A 20,895-nucleotide genomic window follows, 5' to 3' on the forward strand; every position below is an offset into this window, starting at 1 on the left:
TTTAAGAGCCTACTCTGAGTTATGGTGGCAAAATCATGATGTAAAGCCAGAATTTAAAAGGGAATCACAGTGTAAAGATTTGGAAAATTTGCAGCCTGGCCATGCGGTAAAGAAGCAGAGAGCCGGTGAACAATGCAAGGGTGAAGCAGATAAACTAGTTGCTAAAGACATTATCTTGGCGGTGAGGTAGCAGGTGAGGCAGCCAGATGCTAATAGCAGAGAAAATGAGAGGAAAGCCCTGAAGGCATTTCAGAAGTCTGGAAGGGTGCTCCACCCATCACAGACCCTGAGGCCTAGAAGGACTGAGTTATCCTGGAGGACAGACCTGGGGCACAGCTGCCCTTGGGATCCTGCTCCCTGTATCCCAGCTGCTCTGGCTGGAGTGGCCCCAAGTGGGGTTCATGCAGCAGCCCTGGAGAGTAGAGGTCTGAAACCTCAGTGGCATCCGTGTTGTGTTAAGTCTGCAGGCCGGCAGGATGTGAGAGCAGTGAAGGCATGGCAGCCTCCACCCAGATTCCAGAGGATGTATGGAAAAGCCTGGGGGTCCAGGCAGAGACCTGCCACAGGGGCAGAGCTACTGCTGAGGACATCTACTAGAGCAATGCTGAGCAGGAAAGTGGGGTCCAAGCCCCCACAAAGAGCCCTCACCAGGGAAACGTCTAGTAGAGCCAAGGCAGCAGGGCTGCCGCCAGGACCCCAGAACTTTGGAGCCACTGGTGACGTGCAATGCAGGCCTGGAAAAGCCACAGGCACCAGCATGGCCCACTGGGCTATGCATGGCAGAGCTGTGGGAATAAGGCTGCCTGATGCTTTGGGGGCCCAGATGCCCAAATGTGCCCAGGATGCAGGACTTGGAGTCAAAGAAGATTATTTTGGAGCTTTAAGACATAACGTCTGCCCTCGGACTTGTTTGGGGCCTGTTTCTCCTTTCTTCTCATCTATTCCTCCCTTTTGGAATGGAAACATGTACCCAATGTCTGTTCCACCATTGTATCTTGCCAGTAGATAAATTTGGTTTTGTTTTTCAGGTTTACAGCTGGAAGGACTTTTGCTTTTGGTCTCAGAGGAGGCTTTGGACTTTGGACTTTTAAGTTGGTGCTGGAGCAAGCTAAGACTTTGGGGATTGTTGGGATAGAATGATTGTATTTTGTATGTGAGCGTGACATGAGTTCTGGGGGGCCAGGGGCGGAATAATAGAGTTTGGATGTGTTGTCCCCTCCAAACTCATGTGGAAATTTGATCTACAGTGTGGCAGTGTTGGAAACTGACTGAGTCATGGGGGCGGATCTCTCATGAATGGATTAATGCTGTCCCTGAGGAAGGGGGGATTAATGAGTTGAGTTCTCACTCTGTTAGTTCCCACGAGAGCTGATTGTTTAAAAGACCATGGCACCTCTCTCTCTCTCTCACTTGCTTCCTCTTGCCATGTGATCTGCCTGTGCCAGCTGCCTGCCACTTTCCGCCATGAGTAGAAGCACATGAGTAGAGGGTTGGAGGCACAGGCATGAAGAGAATATAAAAGTTTGTTAAATTTATAGAAAAGGGGTGTGATTAATTTTATGTGTCAACTTGAGTGGGCTAAGGGATGCCTGGATAACTGGTAAAACATTATATCTGAATGTATGTGAGGGGGTTTCTAGAAGAGGCTAGCATATGAGTCAGTACACTGAGTAAAGAAGATCCACCCTCACCACTGCGTGTGAGCATCATTCAAACTGTTGTGGTCCTGAATAGAAGAGATAGGCACAGAAAGTGTATATTTGCTCACTGTTCTGGAGCTGGGCATGCATCTTCTCCTGCCCTTGAATATCAGGCTTCAGGTTCTCAGGCTGTCAGACTCTGGAAGTTACACCAGTGGCCCACAGTTCTTCAGGCTTTTGGCTTCAGAGTGGGTGTTACACCACAGGCTTCCCTGGTTTTCAGGCCTTTGGGCATGGAATGAATTATACCACTGGCTTTCCTGGTTTTCCAGTTTGCAGATAGCATATCATGGGAATTCTCAGCCTCCATAATCTGTAAGCCAATTCCATAATAAATCCCTCTTATCTATCTGTCTGTCTGTCTGTCTATCTATCTATCTATCTATCTATCTATCTATCTATCTATCTATCTATCTATCTATCTATCTATCTATCTATCTATCTATCTATCTATCTATCTATCTATCTATCTATCTATCTATCTATCTATCTATCTATCTATCTATCTATCTATCTATCTATCTATCTATCTATCTATCTATCTATCTATCTATCTATCTATCTATCTATCTATCTATCTATCTATCTATCTATCTATCTATCTATCTATCTATCTATCTATCTATCTATCTATCTATCTATCTATCTATCTATCTATCTATCTATCTATCTATCTATCTATCTATCTATCTATCTATCTATCTATCTATCTATCTATCTATCTATCTATCTATCTATCTATCTATCTATCTATCTATCTATCTATCTATCTATCTATCTATCTATCTATCTATCTACCTACCTACCTACCTACCTACCTATCTATCTATATCCTATTAGTTTTGTTTCTCTGGAGAACACTATTACAGGGAGCCAACCAAAGGGAAGTAAGAGAATTAGCAAGCACATTTTCAATGCACTAAATCCCACTGAATAACTTTCAAATGGCTACAGTTATAGGTTATGTGAATTTTATTTCAGCTGAAAAAAAAAAAATACTGAGCAGAAGTAAGTGACTGCAAAGCATAAAATCAAGGCTAGTGTAAGGCAATAGGAATGAAGAAAAGTAAAGATGCTCAGAGACTGTGACCTGTTCTGTCAAATGTGTTAGGGCTCTGTTTGACTTTACTAACCTGAAACAAAATTAAGACTGAAATATGAGTTTATCTTCAAAGGCAGACAGAGAAAAAGCAGTGTTGCCAGCACAAATATAAAATGTACAAAAGGAAAAACTGTAGTCAGATATTAGACTTTTAAGTCAGAGGGAAGAAAATAGGTCTGTTAAATGTAAATAACTGAGTTTTTTTTCCATTGTGACTGAGTAGAATTCATTTGTTATTCCCAAGGATGTCAAAATAACGATGAAACACTCCTTTTGTAAGAGTATTTGAAAAATAATGACATGTCCCGGTTGATATAAAAGTTGAGGATTTCCTTTGAGAGAGTTCTGGCATGATTTGTGAATGTGGGATGTTCTACAGTAATAAGAGTTATTTGTTTTGCCTGGGATATGAAATTCCAAGAATGGGAAGAAAACCAGGATGCATCTTTGCATGTCAAAATCTTTCTTACAGGCTAATATCTCTTTAGGGTGCAATATCTTTTACCCTAAATCATCCTAAGTAGGGATGGCTCATTCTTGCTTCTTTATAGACAGAACACAAACACAGAAGCCTTCGATGATTCCCTTTATCTCCTGCTAATGCTCTGCCATAAACACTCTGCTCTGAAAAATTTTATTGCCAAGATAGTCTCTCTTCTACAGGACATGAGAATAAAGCATATTATAGTTCATCTCAGCATGCTAAAAAAGTGCTTACAGAAACTCACATGCCTCATCCTTTCTTACTTTACTCTTTGTTCTTCCTTTGACTTCACTGGTACCTCATGATCTTAATAAACCTAGATTTTTCAAGTATTTGTGAAATCGTTGATCTTTCAGGAGGCAGAAAGATCACCCAGAAGCAGCTATAGAGTCAAAAAAAGGAATAAGTATTTTTCCTATACTTGAATGTTTGCAGTCTAGTTGGTGAGAAAGTAAACCAAGTACATAGAAACAATAGAACATGTTGATTTATTTAACAAATTTGTGTTGCTCACTAAATGCCAGGCACTGGAATCTGGACAATGCCCGTCCTTTCATTAAGATTATAATCTAAGGGGGGAGATACATTGTATGCATTAAATTATACATTGAAACAGTGTACATTAAATTATATATAAATGCAGCTAAGTGCTACAAAGAAGAATAGATGGTTTGATTTGGGAAAATCTAAATAAAGGTGAGAAGGCTATCTAGCGAAATGAAAAACATAATAAGCAAAATCTATACAATGAAGAGAAATGGATTTATGTCCCCTGTGAAAGGTCACAAAGTAAGTGATTTGGTAAAGTAGAGATGATGTGTGGGAACGGTAGGTGGGGAAAACGTTTTGAAGGACCTTGAAAACCCTTCAGAGAGTTAAAATATAAAACAAAGCAACTAGTGGCCAGGGAAGTAGTCTGCATTTACTAAGGGCTTAACCACAGAACTAGCCCATTTTGTCTATGAGGATTTACTCTTAGTCCTATGACTGAAGAATTTTGCAGGGGAGGAAAAAGGAAGGAGTCAGGGAAAACAATTGAGGACATGTAGAAACATCACATTTGTCTCTAGCTACTGTGAGTTTCACTTATGTACTAAACTAAAGCATAGGGGGAGAGAAGGTGGATGAAAAGTGCTACTTTAAAATGTAGGTTGTTGTGATAGGGTTCTCCAGAGAGACAGAACCAATGAGATATATAGACAGAGAAGTATATGAAAGGGGCTTTATTAGAGGAATTAGCTCATTCAATTATGGAGTTTGAGAAGTCCCACAACAAGCCATCTGTAAGCTGAACAACCTGAGAAGCCAGGAGTGTGGCTCAGTCCAAGTCCCAAGACCTCAGAACCAGGGAGGCTAATGGTATAGTCTAAGGCTGAAGGCCTGATAAACTGGGAGCCACTGGTGCAAGTCTCAGAGTCCAAAGGCCAAAGACCCTGTAGTTCTAATGCTGTGCCAGCTCCAGAAAAGGGAGAATTTGCCTTTCCTCTGTCTTCTTGTTCTATATCAGTCTCCAACAGATTGCATCGTTCTCACCCACATCAAATGTCAGTCTCTTCCAGAAACACCCTCACAGACATACCCAGGAATAATGCTTTAACATCTATCTGGGTATCCCTTAATAAAGTCAAGTTGACACTTAAGATTAACCACCAGTTATTAAGAACAAAAATAAAAATCATATATTCAAATTAATATACATTTACAACTCATAACAGGTATTTTGAGCTTCTTTTCTTAACCCTAAAATACACTTTATATATTGCATATTTTATTATGGAATTAATAGAGCTAAATATTTCTTAAACTTGAAGTATTACTGAGTAAACTCCTGAGCACAAAGTAATAGAGAATCCCTAGAATCATTTTGAAATATATATCCTTTTCCTGACTTGACCTCAACATGGCCATGAAACGTCTTTTCTAGGTCTCGTTGCCTGACACATCCCAGTTTCTAGTCAGTTGAGTTAAATATAAATAATCATAAAGTAAATAAAAACTACTTTTAGAAACACAGCTTTATTAATGAAAAGTGACTTTTTTCTTATTTAATATTTGTGTTATTAAATAGCTCCCATTCTGCCTGCTCCAAAGAGGCCTCATATTTGTTTTTAATAAAAGGCATTTTAAAGATTAAAAAAAAAATTATTATGTAACAACCACCTATAATTAACTAGATCATGAAATAAAATTTTCATTTGAGTGAATCTATGGTCTACAAGTGAAAGCCAAGTTGAATATGAAATTCTACAGTCTTTTTAAAAAAAATTTCTAAACCACACTATCAGCTATCTAAAAATTATATAAAAGAACCACAATATATCAATGCTTTAAAGTAATTATTTCAGGAAGCAACAAGGACATTTTAATGCTTTCAGGGGAAACACACCTAAATGAATTGTGCTAGGTAATTATTTCCTAGGTTTCTTACCTTCCTCCTCACATAATTTACAAGTGAGTCAGAATCTACTTCTCTTGCTAAATGACCATTAATATGAGTGCTTAGTGGATTGGCATTTCTGTTCCTGCACCATATGGATCTGAATGTAGGTTCTACTGATGTTGGTGAAAATCATTATGGTGAAAACATATAGCATAAATACATATTTCAAGGTTTTCAAATATTACTCTTTTCCTAAATCTGGCACTGTTAAACAAAGGGACAGATTTGAGCCACTTTTGATCAAGTGGAAGGTACTGTGATCTTCAGCACAATAATGAAATCAAGCAAACAGAGCCGCCTGTTACCATTTTCAGGTCGATGCATGAGACTGGATCTTCAGGAGATTGCTCCTTTTAAATCTGGTTTTTGGACTTCCACATAGCATGCTTCTGGTTCTGCAAAGTAGAAGATAAGACTTTCAACCATTGTGACACCACTACTTTAATGAATCCTGGGAATCCAGCCAACCTTCCTTTATTATATAGAAATAGCAAACACTTATATATCACTCACTATGGACAGTTTAATCTTCTCACCAATCCAATACTCTAGGCACTATTGTTACCCCATTTTATAGATGAGAAAACAGGAACAGAGACATTAAGTAACTTGCCCAATTTCTCATAGCTAGTTAGTGATGAAACAAGCACTTAAAGCAAATAGACTGGCTCCAGACTTCATGCTCATAATAATAACATAATATTCTTCTCATTTTGTCTTTTCTAATTTTAACATCAATCTAATAAGTAATGTGAATTTTACACCTATCCTAAATGTAATGGGCTGAGTGGTGCTTCCCCCATCCATACAATTAAGTAAAAGATCTTGAGTTGAAGAAATATCTTGGATTATCCAGTCGGACCCTAAGTCCAATGGCAAGTGCGCTTGTAAGAGACAGATGCATGGAGCAGAAGGCACATACAGAGGAGAAGGCAATGTGAAGATGGAGGCAGAGACTGGCCCTATCTCCACATCTAGTCACATCAAGGTTTAGGGCTTCAACATAGAAATTTAGCGTGTGGGTCACAATTCAGGTCACAACACCTATCTAATCCCCTCTTGGTATTCGTGTCTTGATGATTCCAAACTGGTGCATTGAAAAAGAGAAAATGGGCTTCCTTTGGCAATGGGTAAGCTCTGCATCAGTGAAGGTTGTCACACAGAGCCCAAAGATTTCTCTCAGTGATGTCAACTGATCCTACTGATTAGTTTTCTAAATTTCATGCCCACAAAACTCTTTTCTGATTGAACATTAACAGTAAAAAGTAACCTGAAATCTGTCAGCCTGACACTAAGGAAAAAGCTGCTTAAATTAACATCTATCAACACATGATATGGGAAGAGTCATAGAAGAGTCATAGAAGAGTAATAGAAGATTTTCCTTCTAGGTTGGACCTCTAAGATTCCTTTTGTGCCCATGATGATATTTGCACATAGGCACATGGATATTTTAGTTTTATCCATTTATGTAGGCCAAGTGCATAGAACACTGTAGTGTCTGTCACACTGTATGTGTTCAACAAATAGATGTTGAATGAATGAATTTATCATTGCCTTCCCAAAGCCTCCACAGTTACTGCACTTAGTAGGTGCTCAGGTTCTATGTGTTAGAAAGAATTGAATTGGAAAATTGTGATGATTATGAAGCAAACAAATGCTCTGAGACTAGTAATTTTATTGATTTTTCTCCATTTGTTGCATATCCAAAAATGTCTGGCAAGAGGAGACAAAAAAAAATGTCTTTTCACAAGCCTTCCCACAGTGACGTACAGTTGCATGGCCCCTCAAAGCTGCCCCAAGTAGTTCTTCTCTGGATGGACAATCATCAGGAAGAGTCTACCTTATTATGCAGATAGTTTTCCAGCAATCAGGGCCATTAAGTCTCAGTCTTCCAATCTACAGAATGGGAGAAAATATTTGCAATCTATGTATCCAACAAGGGATCAAGATCCAGAATATACAAGGAACTCAAACAACTTCACAGTAAAAAAACAAATAATCCAATTAAAAAATGGGTAAAGGAGCTGAATAAACACTTTTCAAAGGAAGACATACAAATGGCCAAAAGGTACATGAAGAAATGCTCAACATCACTAATCATCAGGGAAATGTAATCAAAATGACATTGAGTTATCTCATCTCAGCTACACTGGCTATTATCAAAAAGACTAAGAATAAATGCTGGTGAGGGTGTGGAGAAAAGGGAACCCTTCTACACTGTAGGTGGGACTGTAAATTAGCACAGCCATTATGGAAAACAGTATGGGGATTTCTCAAAAAAACTACAGATAGAGCTACCATATGATCCAGCAATCCCACTTCTGGGTATATGCCCAGAGGAACAGAAATCATCATGTTGAAGGGATACCTGCACTCTCATGTTCATCACAGCTCTATTTACAATAGCCAAGATAGGGCACCAACCTAAACGTACATTGACAGGCAACTGGATAAGGAAAATGTGGTATATATACACAATGGAATACTACTCAGCCATTAAAAAGAATGAAATCCTGCCATTTGCAGCAACGTGGGTGAACCTGGAGAAAATTATGTTAAGTGAAATAAGTCTGACACGGAAAGAGAAATACTGCATGTCCTCACTCATAAGTGGGAGCTAAGGAAGGAAGGAAGGAAAGTAGGAAGGAAGGAAGGAAGAAAGAAAGAAAGACCACAATAAAATGTTGAACTTTCAGGAGAGAATGGACCTATAGTTATTAGAGGTGGGAAGTGGGGGGAGGTTAGGGAGTAATTGGGTAAGGGAAACAAAGGGTAATTACAATTTGTAATGATGAACATGCTAATAATATTGATTTGATCATGACATACTATACACAAATACTGATAGTCAACTCTGTACCCCATAAATATGTATAATCAATAGATGGGCTTATGATTAGATGCCATGCTGCATACACAGTGCTTTTCTGAGGTTCAAATGAGCTGGTGAGTGAAAAAAAACAAAACAAAACAGTGAATGCTTCAAAGCTACAGATCTCTCGTCTTCTCAGATATTTCTAGGAAGTACTTTAAACAGAACAGGGGAAAGTACACATACCAAGGAGTGTGAGAGTTCAGTTCAAAGTGACCTGGCACAAGAGAAAAAATTTTTGAAAGCTATTATTTTTAGTTGAGTATGAAGTTGCCAAAGCCTTTGAAGAGTATCAAGTTCTGAGCTCTGGGCAGATTTCAGAAAAAAAATATGATGATTGCAAAAAAGAAAAAAAAATACACAATATTTAAAATTTCTAGACTAATTATTCTATAAATTTCTTGGTCTACGTCAAATTTCAAGAAATGCTTGAATTTGAAATAACTCTGTCTAAGGAGGTATTGAGCATATGTTAAAGGAGGGTGGCTACAGCATCACCTTAATAATTAATTCTACCAAAGGCTGCAATCCAAACAAGCTTCTTCCTTCATGGAATAGTATAGACACGGTATCCTCCCTCACTTGGTAGTCTTCATAAGATGGTCATATTGGCATATGACTGGATTTTATTTCTCTTACCATCCCAGGAGTTGTCCATGTGTGTTTCTAGGCTACCACTAGTATGCCAGCCATAGTCGATGATGCTTGGGCTCATTTTATGGCAGCAGTTAATTAAAAGTTCCCACAGTTCTTATTCCAGCATCGACCTCACACTATGTTCAGGAGAGCCCTTCCTCCTCTGCATTTCCCCAGATGTAATCACTGACAGTTCCCTTTGGTGTAAATTGGCTGAGCTCCAAAGAAGTCAGGAATAAGGCAAGAAGTTCTTCCACCCATTCCTGGCAGAATGTCACAAGGCCACCATCCCTGTCCTCCCCTATAGAGGATTCCTTGTCAATGAGAATGTCAGAGACAGGTTGGGGTGTACACCCCATAGCAATGACTTGGCCAACAGCTCCACCGCCAGGGCATGGGAACATCAGCTCCATAGCAAGTCATGGTTACGAACCCCACCTTGGATAAACTAGCTGAGAGCCTTACCTTCCTGCCTTACGTTTCTCTTACCATCCCAGGAGTTGTCCATGTGTGTTTCTAGACTACCACTAGTATGCCAGCCATAGTCGATGATGCTTGGGCTCATTTTATGGCAGCAGTTAANAAGAGTATCAAGTTCTGAGCTCTGGGCAGATTTCAGAAAAAAAATATGATGATTGCAAAAAAGAAAAAAAAAATACACAATATTTAAAATTTCTAGACTAATTATTCTATAAATTTCTTGGTCTACGTCAAATTTCAAGAAATGCTTGAATTTGAAATAACTCTGTCTAAGGAGGTATTGAGCATATGTTAAAGGAGGGTGGCTACAGCATCACCTTAATAATTAATTCTACCAAAGGCTGCAATCCAAACAAGCTTCTTCCTTCATGGAATAGTATAGACACGGTATCCTCCCTCACTTGGTAGTCTTCATAAGATGGTCATATTGGCATATGACTGGATTTTGTTTCTCTTACCATCCCAGGAGTTGTCCATGTGTGTTTCTAGACTACCACTAGTATGCCAGCCATAGTCGATGATGCTTGGGCTCATTTTATGGCAGCAGTTAATTAAAAGTTCCCACAGTTCTTATTCCAGCATCGACCTCACACTATGTTCAGGAGAGCCCTTCCTCCTCTGCATTTCCCCAGATGTAATCACTGACAGTTCCCTTTGGTGTAAATTGGCTGAGCTCCAAAGAAGTCAGGAATAAGGCAAGAAGTTCTTCCACCCATTCCTGGCAGAATGTCACAAGGCCACCATCCCTGTCCTCCCCTATAGAGGATTCCTTGTCAATGAGAATGTCAGAGACAGGTTGGGGTGTACACCCCATAGCAATGACTTGGCCAACAGCTTCACCGCCAGGGCATGGGAACATCAGCTCCATAGCAAGTCATGGTTACGAACCCCACCTTGGATAAACTAGCTGAGAGCCTTACCTTCCTGCCTTACTCTCCATCTCCCTTTCTCTTTCCTTTGTGACATTTCCTTTGTCTCTGTCTCTCTCTTTCCCCATCATCCATCTTTCTCTGTCTTTTCACTTTTTATCTAATTATATGTGCTCAAAGTTAGTATCAGCATTTGTTTAATCCAATTAAATCACATTTATCTTCAAAACTGTTAAGGTTATAGTATTACCAACTGAAATTCAATGACACAGCCAGTTACACATGTAGCTGGAGATAGACTTAGTTCGAGCCAAAAAATTGTTGGATTTGATAGAATTATTTACTCCAACAATATACTAAGTGCTGGGATAATGTATTAGCCCATTTTGTTACTTATAGCAAAATACCTAAAACTGGGTGACTTATAAGGAAAAAGAAAATTTATTGTTTATAGTTTCTGAAGCTGGGGAGTCCAAAGTCCATCTGGTGGTGGTGACAGTGACTCAGGGGTCTCACATTGCAAAATGGTGGAAGCAGAGTGAAAGACAGACTCTCTTCTCTCTTCTTTTAAAGCCCTCAGAAACACGCACCTGACCACCATTTTTAATCCATTCATTACTGCATGATCCTACAATCTAATCACCTCTTCAAGGCTCCACCTTTCTAATACCATAATAGGATATCCCACCCTCTTAACAGTCACAGAGGCAGCTAAGTTTCTAATACATAAAACTTGGAGGACACAATTCAAGCTTCAATGAGTTTTGGGGGTACATAATTCAATCCACTACAGATAACAAGTAAGAATATAGGAACAGTGTTAAGCTTCAATTCTGGGCATAAGTTCTTGAGCCAGATGTCCTGACTTTGAATCCCAGCTTTGCAACTTGCTAGCTACATGTACAAGGCAGGGTAAGACTGTAGCTATTTTCCAGAACAGCCAGCTGTTAGTCCACTGTGGCTACTCTGTATACGCTGCATTGGCTCAGGAAGATACTCATCCTCCGAGGTTCCAGCCTCAGCCCGTGTTCAATATGGTTTTATTTAAATTAGTTTCTAAATATATATTATTTGAGAATTCCATATGATAATGCTAGATTCTTTCTATGTCAGTTAAATAGCAGCCTACCCTTCCTCCTCTTCAAATCAACTTGAGGAAGGATCTGACATACCAAGTTGTCTTTTCATCTGGAAACTAGGGAAACACCTGTTAGAGAATGAGACTTCAGATTCTGCAGCTTGAAACCTTAGCAAGAAAGATGGTGAATCACTAGTAAGTTGCAGCTTATATTGTACTATTTCTCTCCCATGGAAATAGGGTTATTATAGGAGAGAACTTGTTAGTTTAGCAGAAAAGAATCTGTCAATTCATTGGATACTATTCTTATCTACAAATTAGGTCAATTTACTATACTATGGCAGGTCCAAAGCACTTCAGAAATTTAGACTGTGGCTTAGAAATGCCTCCCAGACTCATTGGTCTTCTACTTGTTTGAAACATCCTCATACTCAGTTCCCCTGTATTTTTGACACTCTTAACTTCACATCTTGGTTCTATTCCCACTGTCGATTTGACTTGGTAATCCAGCCTTTTATTATTTATATTAATATGTACCAAAACGCCTCATAAGATGCTGGCCCAGGTAACTGTCCCTGACCTTCACACTCTGCAAACAAGAAAACAAAATAGCCAGAGGCTAGGATTGAACCCCAGTACATCACTAGATGAACCTCTGAGCAATGCCTCTTCCACTGGAGAAAATCTGGTTTTCAAATATAAGTTCTCTGAAAGCTTGAAACTTACTATAGCAAGTAACCCCTGTGCAGGATCACCATCAAAACAGTATTATTAATATGAGCAATGACTAAAAGTTTTACTGCTTCAATTTCTTAGGATAACCTAAAAAGAGCTGCTGTGTAGCTCCAAGAGGCAAGAAACTGGGGACTACTAATGGCCAACTCGAGTATTGTTACTTCCTATTCAGGTGTGTTTAGCCCTTCAGACATTAGTACTACCTTTGACTCCACATGCACAGAGTAGGTGCTTGGTAAATACTTGTTGCTGAATATATGAATTTGAAATTTATCACATTTGTCCTAAGATAAGGATGCCCATTATCACCACTCCTATTCAACATAGTGTTAGAATTGCTAGCAACAACAATGAAGCAAGAGAAAGAAATAAAAGGAATCCAGATTGGAAAAGATGAAGTCTGTCTTTCCCTGTTTGCAGATGTCATGATCCTCTATATAGAAAAACCTGAAGACTCTACCAAAAAGCTGTGAGAGCTGGTTAACAATTTCAGTAATGTTGTAGGGTACAAAATCAACACCCAAAAATCAGTAGCATTTTTATTCTCCAATAATGAACTAGCAGAAAAAGTAATCAAGAAAATAAGCCCATTTACAATAGTCACCAAAAAATAAAATAACAAGGAATCAATTTAACCAAGGAGGTAGAAGATCTCTACAATGAGAACTACAAATCACTACTTAAATAAATTAAAGAAGACACAAATAGGTGGAAAGACATTCCAAGCTTTTGGATTGGAAGAACCAACATTGTGAAAATGTCCATACTACCTGAAGTAATCTACAGATTCAATGTAATCCCCATCAAAATACCAATGACATTCTTCACAGAAATAGAAAAATAAAAAACAATCCTAACATTCATATGGAACAACAATAGACCCCAAATAGCTAAGGCAATCCAGAGGGGGGGAAAAAAGATGGAAGCATAACACTACCTTATTTCAAATTATACTACAAGGCTACAGCAACCAAAACAGCATGGTACTATCATAAAAATAGACACTTGGACCAATGGAATGGAATAGAGAACCCAGAAATCAACCCACATACTTACAGCCAACTGATCTTTGACAAAGGCAGCAAGAACATCTATTGGAGAAAAGACAATGGTGCTAGGAAAATTGGACATCCATGTGCAGAAGAATGAAACTGGACTCGCACCTCTTGCCATATACCAAGATCAACTCAAAATGGATTAAAGACTTAAATATAAGACCTGAAACTTTAAAACTACTAAAGGAAAACATAGGAGAAACACTTCAGAAATTAGGACTGGGCAAAGACTTTATAAATAAGACCACAAAAGCACAAACAACAAAATAAAATAAATAAATAAATGGGATTATATCAAACTAAAAAGCTTTTGCACTGCAAAGGAAACAATCAACAGAGTTAAAAGTTAACCTACAGAATGGGAGAAAATATTTGCAAACTATACATCTAACAATGGATTAATTTCCAGAATATGCAAGCAACTCAAACAACTACAGAATAAAAAATAAATAACCCAATTAAAAAATGAGCAAAGGGGGGCCGGCCCGGTGGCACACTGCTGCAGTGCCCTGCTTGGGAGCGCGACTGCACTCCCACCGAGGGTTCAGATCCCACATACAGACCGGTTCCCGCTCACTGGCTGAGTGAGGTGCGGGCGTGACGCCGAGGGTTGCGATCCCATTGCCGGTCCCGGTCCGGTACGGGCGCGACACTGAGGGTTGCGATCCGTTGCCAGACACGAAAAAAGACAAAAAGCAAAAAAAAAAAAAAAAATGAGCAAAGGAGCTGAACAGACATTTTTTGAAGAAAGACATACAAACATACAAATGGCCAACAGGTACTTGAAAAAATGCTGAACATCACTAATCATCAGGGAAATGCAAATTAAAACCACATTGAGATGTCATCTCATCCCAGTTAGACTGGCCATTTTTAAAAACACAGAAAATAACTAATGCTGGGTGAGGATGTGGAGAAACACTGTTTACACTGTTGGTGGGACTGTAAATTAGCACAGCCATTGTGGAAAACAATATGGATGTTTCTCAAACAACTACAGATAGAACTACCATACAATCCAGCAATTTCACTTCTGTTATACAACCAAAGGAAGGGAAATCATCATGTTGAAGGGATACCTGCACTCCCATGTTCATCACAGCTCTGTTCACAATAGCCAAGATATCAACCTAAATGTCTGACAGATGACTGGATAAGGAAAATGTGATATATATACAGAATGGAATACTACTCAGCCATACAGAAGAATGAAATTCTGCCATTTATAGCAACATGGATGAACTTAGAGAAAATTATGTTAAGTGAAATAAGCCTGGCACAGAGGGAAAAATACCACATCCTCACTCATAAGTGGGAACTAAGAGAGAGAGAAGGAAGGAAATAAAGACCACAGTGGTGTCTTGAACTTGCAGAGGGAGAGAACAGACCTAGGGTTGCCAGAGGAGATTGGCACTGGGGAGGGGTAGGGTGGGCGACATGGGTAATAACTGTAATTTGAGGTCATGGGCATACTGATAGCATCGATTTGCTCGCCACATCTTGGGCACAGGTGATGACTGTCAGTTCTTGCCCCATAAATATATATAATCAATAAAACACACACACAATGATAAATACATAAATAAATGAAAGTAAGAAACTATATTTCTTGGCAAAGATCAAAATCAAAGATCAAATCAAGGATTCTTAGCCGCATTTCTAGACCTTCTCCATCTCTAGCCCTATGCGAGCACATCTCAAAAATAGATTTATAAATCTATTGGAGCCTCTATGAACATCTCTGCATGTAGGAAGGTTTCTGTTTCTGATGTGGAATGTAAATTAATTCCTATAAGCTGTCCTGGTATGTTAGCCTAATTGAATGAGAAGCAGAGAACTTCTCCTCAGAGGAAATTCATTTTTCCCTTTCTTCTGCTTTTTCCCCCCTTTTCTCATATTTTCTCTCGGTTTTTCTACTTCTTTGCTTTTTTTTACCAACATAATATCAATAGTCACTTGCTGATATTCGTCACCCACAGTACATGGTGGCAACTGAGAGAAAAATAACACCCAGTAAGATGATCTAGTACAATTTCCGGCATGTGTCAGACACTCAATACATGTCACCTTTTTTTTCTTCCCTTTCTGATCTCTGGTCTATAACCCAGAATTATAACTATTCATCAATATGTGAGCTTGTCTTTTAACTGAAAAAACTAGTGTGCTGCATGAATAATTAGATGCATATTATATAATTTTATGTTCCCTTTAAAGAATTAATGGAATTAAGGTATTATCCATATGCATTTAAAAAATATACACCAATTCATTGTTTTATGTGATGTTAAATACCTATAGTGAAAAAGTTTATTTCTTAAATACCTATAGTGAAAAAGTTTATTTCTTAAAACTGTCGGTGAAACATCTGATACACATCTGATGTGAATAGCAGTTTCAGGAGTGATAAACTGCCACTTGAAATGCATTACCAGCATGTTTGTGGAAATCTTACCTCCTCTTTGATTACAAAGACACAGTATTAACTATGTCCCTCTGTGATTATCGTTTTGTTAAAATTTGTTCTAGTGTTCATAGTTCCTTTTGTTCATCAACAATCACATTCTGGCAACTTATTCTGAAAATTAAAGTTAGGTTCAAGGAAAAGTATGAATTTCCAGACTTGTTCATTCTTTTATCACTAAATTCCAGAGCTTGTGTGACCCACATAGCCAAATTTAAGGAATGTACCTACCCCAGATTTCCACACCCATTTGCACATAATCTAACATCTCATCCCTACAATGCAATTCCCAAGAAGCAAGATTCATGTGATGCTCTCATGAAAATTTATCCTACTTATTTTCTAATTTAGTAAAGATATTGGTTAAATGTGAAGCAGGTAAGAGAAAGATGAAGCCAAAGCTAGTCCCTCTGGGAAATTGTTCTGGAATAAAGCTTATAGTCCTTCCATTCAATTCATTTTTAACAGGCCACCATCTCTTCTGCCTTCATCAGGAAAAAGCAAAAACAAACAAAAATTGTATCTGCCTATGATCAATCATATTTAGTCACACCCACTTTCGTTCAGGTTTACTTCTTTGCTTTCTGAGAAAAATAAATATTTAAGCCCTAGTTTATGATGACAAAATTTTACTCTTACAAACAAAAATTGAAGCAATGTCATTTATAGCAAAAAACTCAAATTTAAAATTTTTATGCATTTGCTTATTTAATTTCTAGACAGAAACAGAAGTAAGAATTTTTAATGTGGTTTATATCACAACAGAATTTTTTTTCTTTGTAAAAGGACCTTTTAAAAATTCCAGGAAGGTCAAAGTACCAGAAAAAAACACAAAGTCTGCACATTGCACATCTTAGGTAAAACCCTTCAGCTGTACGGAAACATAATTACACACAGGAAAAAGATACTATCGTCAGAGAAAATATGCCATAAGAATTATTTTATTTTTCCTGAACTGATGGACACGAGTGAGCTCTAATATCATTATGTTTAGAAATGGCTTCATCCAGATCCAGCTGTACACCATTAATATTCACTTCCATGCAGCCATTATAAAAGGCATTCACTGGTGTGGCAATGAATGGAACATCTGTAAAAACAGAATATTAGACTATTAGTCCAAGACTTTTAGCATATTATTTGTTTACAGCTAGAGGAATCATTCAGACTTCCCATTTCCAACCAAATTCTAATTCTAAAGGAAAAGTTAATAATATAATTCTATTCAATAACTATACATTAAGTAACTCTCATATATATATATACAAGGTATAGTGCTTGACACTAAATTCAGCATATTATGAGTCTCTTTGATTTCATAAACAAAACCAGTTCCATCCAAACTTAAGATAAATAAACATACTTAGAAGAGTACAAAACAGCATATTCTTACTTGTGATATTCTAATTTTATTATAAAATAATACATATTATTTTGTTTAAATTTGAGCAACAGTTTAAGCATTGTTTAATCATTTTTTCAACTCCAAATTATAGCTACTTGGAAATCTTTTTAAAATGCCATGATAAATATATCTCTTGTATTATTGCTGGAATAAAGCAGTTTTCTCTATTTCCCAAAGAAATAGTTTTTTGTTGAATGTACAACAGCAGGTCATGATAAAGGATTCACTTTTATGTAATAATTTGTGTTTCAAAAAATAACAATTGTAATGACTTCTCATGAAAGGTTTAGGGTTATTTGAGAGCCTTTGGGCCTTTCTGCACTTCACTCTCTTTATCTAACTTAATACTTAAGTAATGCCCTTGGATTCCCAAGAACTATGGTTCATTTTAAAAACATCTATCTCTTTACTTGCTTCCTCTTTTCTGGCAGCTCCTCTCCATGAGTTTTAACTCCCAATAGATATTCTTTAGCCCTTATTCTGCTTCCTCAGTACCTTATGCAAAAAATATATACTTCAGATTTTCCACCTCTAACTTTCATATAAATGAATAAAGTCCATACTTTTCTATGAGCTCATAGCATTTTTAAATAATCTTTTTTAAGTCTGTCTGAATATCATATACTATGCCACTATTTTAAAATATCCTCAGAATCATCAATATCCTCTGAATTTCAATTCTTTACACGCGATTTAAGATGCTTACTTTGCATATTGATTAATAATTAACCCATCCCATGGTTTATACTCTTAATATGTCAGTTTTCAGCTCCCCCCAACTTTTCCTTGCTCTGTTTCTCAACACATCTTGCCTGAAAGTAGTCCTCAGTGCTGTTGCTAAAGTGCTGGAACCACTGAAATTTTGACAGTTTTACTTCTTTTAAACTCTTTCGTTGTTTTCCTAAAATTGCATTCAACTAATTTGTAAGACAGTAGGTGGTTTTCAATGTAGATTTTGTTAATTTGAATGGTAATTATACTTTCTAATAATTAACTAGGCTTAGTACTTAACTAACTATATCTACCATCCATCCATTCATCATCTGTCCATCTATAACTTTTGTTGATGGGAGTGTAGTTACTGCTGCTATTTTTACTGCTTCTTCATCAGGACTACTCAATAGCCTCCCAACTCATCTCAATTGCACCCATTTCTGCCTACCACCTATCAATCTCCATCCACCATGCAGAGTGAATTTTTAAAATTGTAATGTTGATATACAACGTCCTTGTCTAAAACTTAAGGAATCTCATGTCTCTTATAATAAGACTCAGAACACTCCAATTAGGTCTATAAACCCTCCAACCACCCCACAGTTCACAGCCTCATCATGCACTCCTACCCCTCTTGTTCAATATGCATTAACCACACTGATCTATGTATTCCTTATGTGTGCCATTCCCTTCCCACTTTGCCCACACATGGACCATTTTCCCTCATACTGACTCCAATCCACATTCCCACCACCTGATTAAATTCATTTAATCCTTCAAATATCAGGTTTATATTTTAGTCTCTCATTCAGAGAAACTTCTTACTTTTCCTGACTCCCACAAGGCCAAGTCCCCAATTTCAGGCTCTAAAAGTAACCCACACTTTTCCTTCGTAGAAGTGATCACAATTTTAATTATTTTGATGTTTTCCTAATTGGTTTAATGTTTGCTTCTGCCACTAGATTGTAAAAGCCTTAACAGCAGGGACCATGTATCTTTGTTTATTACTGTGTCCCTAGTTTCTGGGACAGGGAGTCTTAATATATATTGAATAAATGACAGATAAACTAAATAACAAATAAATAAATATTTAATAAATGATGGATAAATTTAAGAATAAATATTGAACTTATGAGGCTATTGTGAGTATGAAATAAAATAATATATCTTTTCTAGCTAGGACAGCCAAATGCAGCAAAACTTGATCAGTTTCAATTCACCATTAAAAAAAACAAACAAAAATGTACCAATAAAATGTCAGTACAGTCCCCCCCACTTCAAGAAAAAGAATAATGGATACTGGAATTTTGTCTTCCTTTTTGATGTTTTTTACTGAAATTAAATATTTAAAATATTATCAATTTTATTAAAAATATACTTTTGAAAAGTAAAAAGTAAGCAAGTACCTGGAACGCCACCCAGGTAAGTGACCACTGATTCTTTCATTGCTTTGTCCAAGATGCCAAGTTGTTTCTGAAGGTCTTCAGAGTAGCTGATATCTTTATCAAGTAGAGTAGAGAGCTCCAGATTGTTTCTGTTGACTCTGAATTCCAGATGGGATTGTTCATCAGCACACAGTCGTATGGCCTCTATCCGAGATATTACCGTATTTTCAACAGAAACCAGAATATCCTGAGAAGTAGAGCAGAGACCCAATAGAAAAGTACTAACAGTAATGCCACTTAAGAGTGACTTTTGAGTTTTTGAAATTAAAAAAATGAAATTCAGTGAGGAAAAAATAGCATGATAGAGCCTCCAAGTTTAAATGAAAACTTACTAATTATTATAATAATCATAATTTAAAAATATACATTAGTTTTAAAAACTCCAGGTTTAGCTAAGATGTAAATGCATACGGGCTTTTGAAAATTCAGTAAACCAACAGAGTTGTTTTACCAACAATTGGAACATAAAACAGTATCTTAAACAATATCTTTCTGTTTATAAGTCTTCCTAACTTCAAAACTTACATATAAAAAAGGAAGGTGTTGAATCACTTTTTGTTGGGGAAAAGACTTGAAAAATTTTAGTAAGTACATGCCAGGAAGACTGAAAGGTTTGTCTGTGACAAATCAGTAATCTTATAGACTTGGGACAAGGTGAGCGAAGAGTCACCTTGGGAAAGGTGTCACTTGGGAAGAGTCTCACTGGGAAAGAAAAATCAGGGATCACTAGCAGTAAGTTATTTACCAGAAGATTCTCAAAAAAGAAAATGTATTCATTTTGCTGAACTTTTCAAACTACTGATATACCTAGATTACTCAACTTTTGAGAGTGATCTATGCATACAGTTTATATGGTATAGAAGAAATATAAAAAGTAAGAGAGAGAAAATAAAATCAAAACTAAGGAGACAGGTGTTGTGATACTTCCCAGGCAGTAGAAACAGAGTCTGAAATGTTTACTTAGGAATCCCAGATATCTATGTTAAGTGAAAAGTCTATACGTCGCAAATGTAGGCTATTTGAGAAAATCTGGTATTTGTTATCCATGTCCATATCCTTAAACTCATTAAAGAGATGGTTAGTTGAGAAAATGAGAATGATCAATAGTATGTGGAACGATGTTACAAAATATTGTACATAGATCTTGAGAAGGGAATCTGATGTGCAAAAAAAGAGCTGTGGAAACAAAGAAAATATAAAATATCAAAGACACGGCATGCTTCCACTGCATGAATGTAGTGTTGAGGACAGGAATTCCATTTAAAAAAACCAAAACAGGGCCGGCCCGGTGCGCCGCTTGGGAAACGCGGAGGCACTCCCGCCGAGGGTTCGGATCCCACATACAGACCGGTTCCCGCTCACTGGCTGAGCGAGGCGCGGGGGCAACACCGAGGGTTGCAATCCCGTTGCCGGTCCCGG

At 37.6% G+C, this 20,895-nt stretch overlaps 1 protein-coding gene across 1 annotated transcript in view; it reads right to left on the minus strand.

Moving 5' to 3' along the window:
- Window positions 1-16,524: 16,524 nt before the first annotated feature.
- Window positions 16,525-20,895, minus strand: part of PROS1 (protein S (alpha)) — a 75,742-nt gene continuing 71,371 nt past the window's right edge. The window contains exons 14-15 of the mRNA XM_008569154.1: window positions 19,438-19,663; window positions 16,525-17,002 (exon numbers count right to left, since the gene is read on the minus strand). Of these exons, the coding sequence (XP_008567376.1) occupies window positions 16,854-17,002; window positions 19,438-19,663 (375 nt within the window). The 3' untranslated portion in view covers window positions 16,525-16,853. The remainder of the gene's footprint in view (window positions 17,003-19,437; window positions 19,664-20,895) is intronic.

Source organism: Galeopterus variegatus, unplaced genomic scaffold (genome assembly GCF_000696425.1).
Source record: "Galeopterus variegatus unplaced genomic scaffold, G_variegatus-3.0.2 Scaffold470, whole genome shotgun sequence".
NCBI classification, from domain to species: Eukaryota; Metazoa; Chordata; class Mammalia; order Dermoptera; family Cynocephalidae; genus Galeopterus; species Galeopterus variegatus.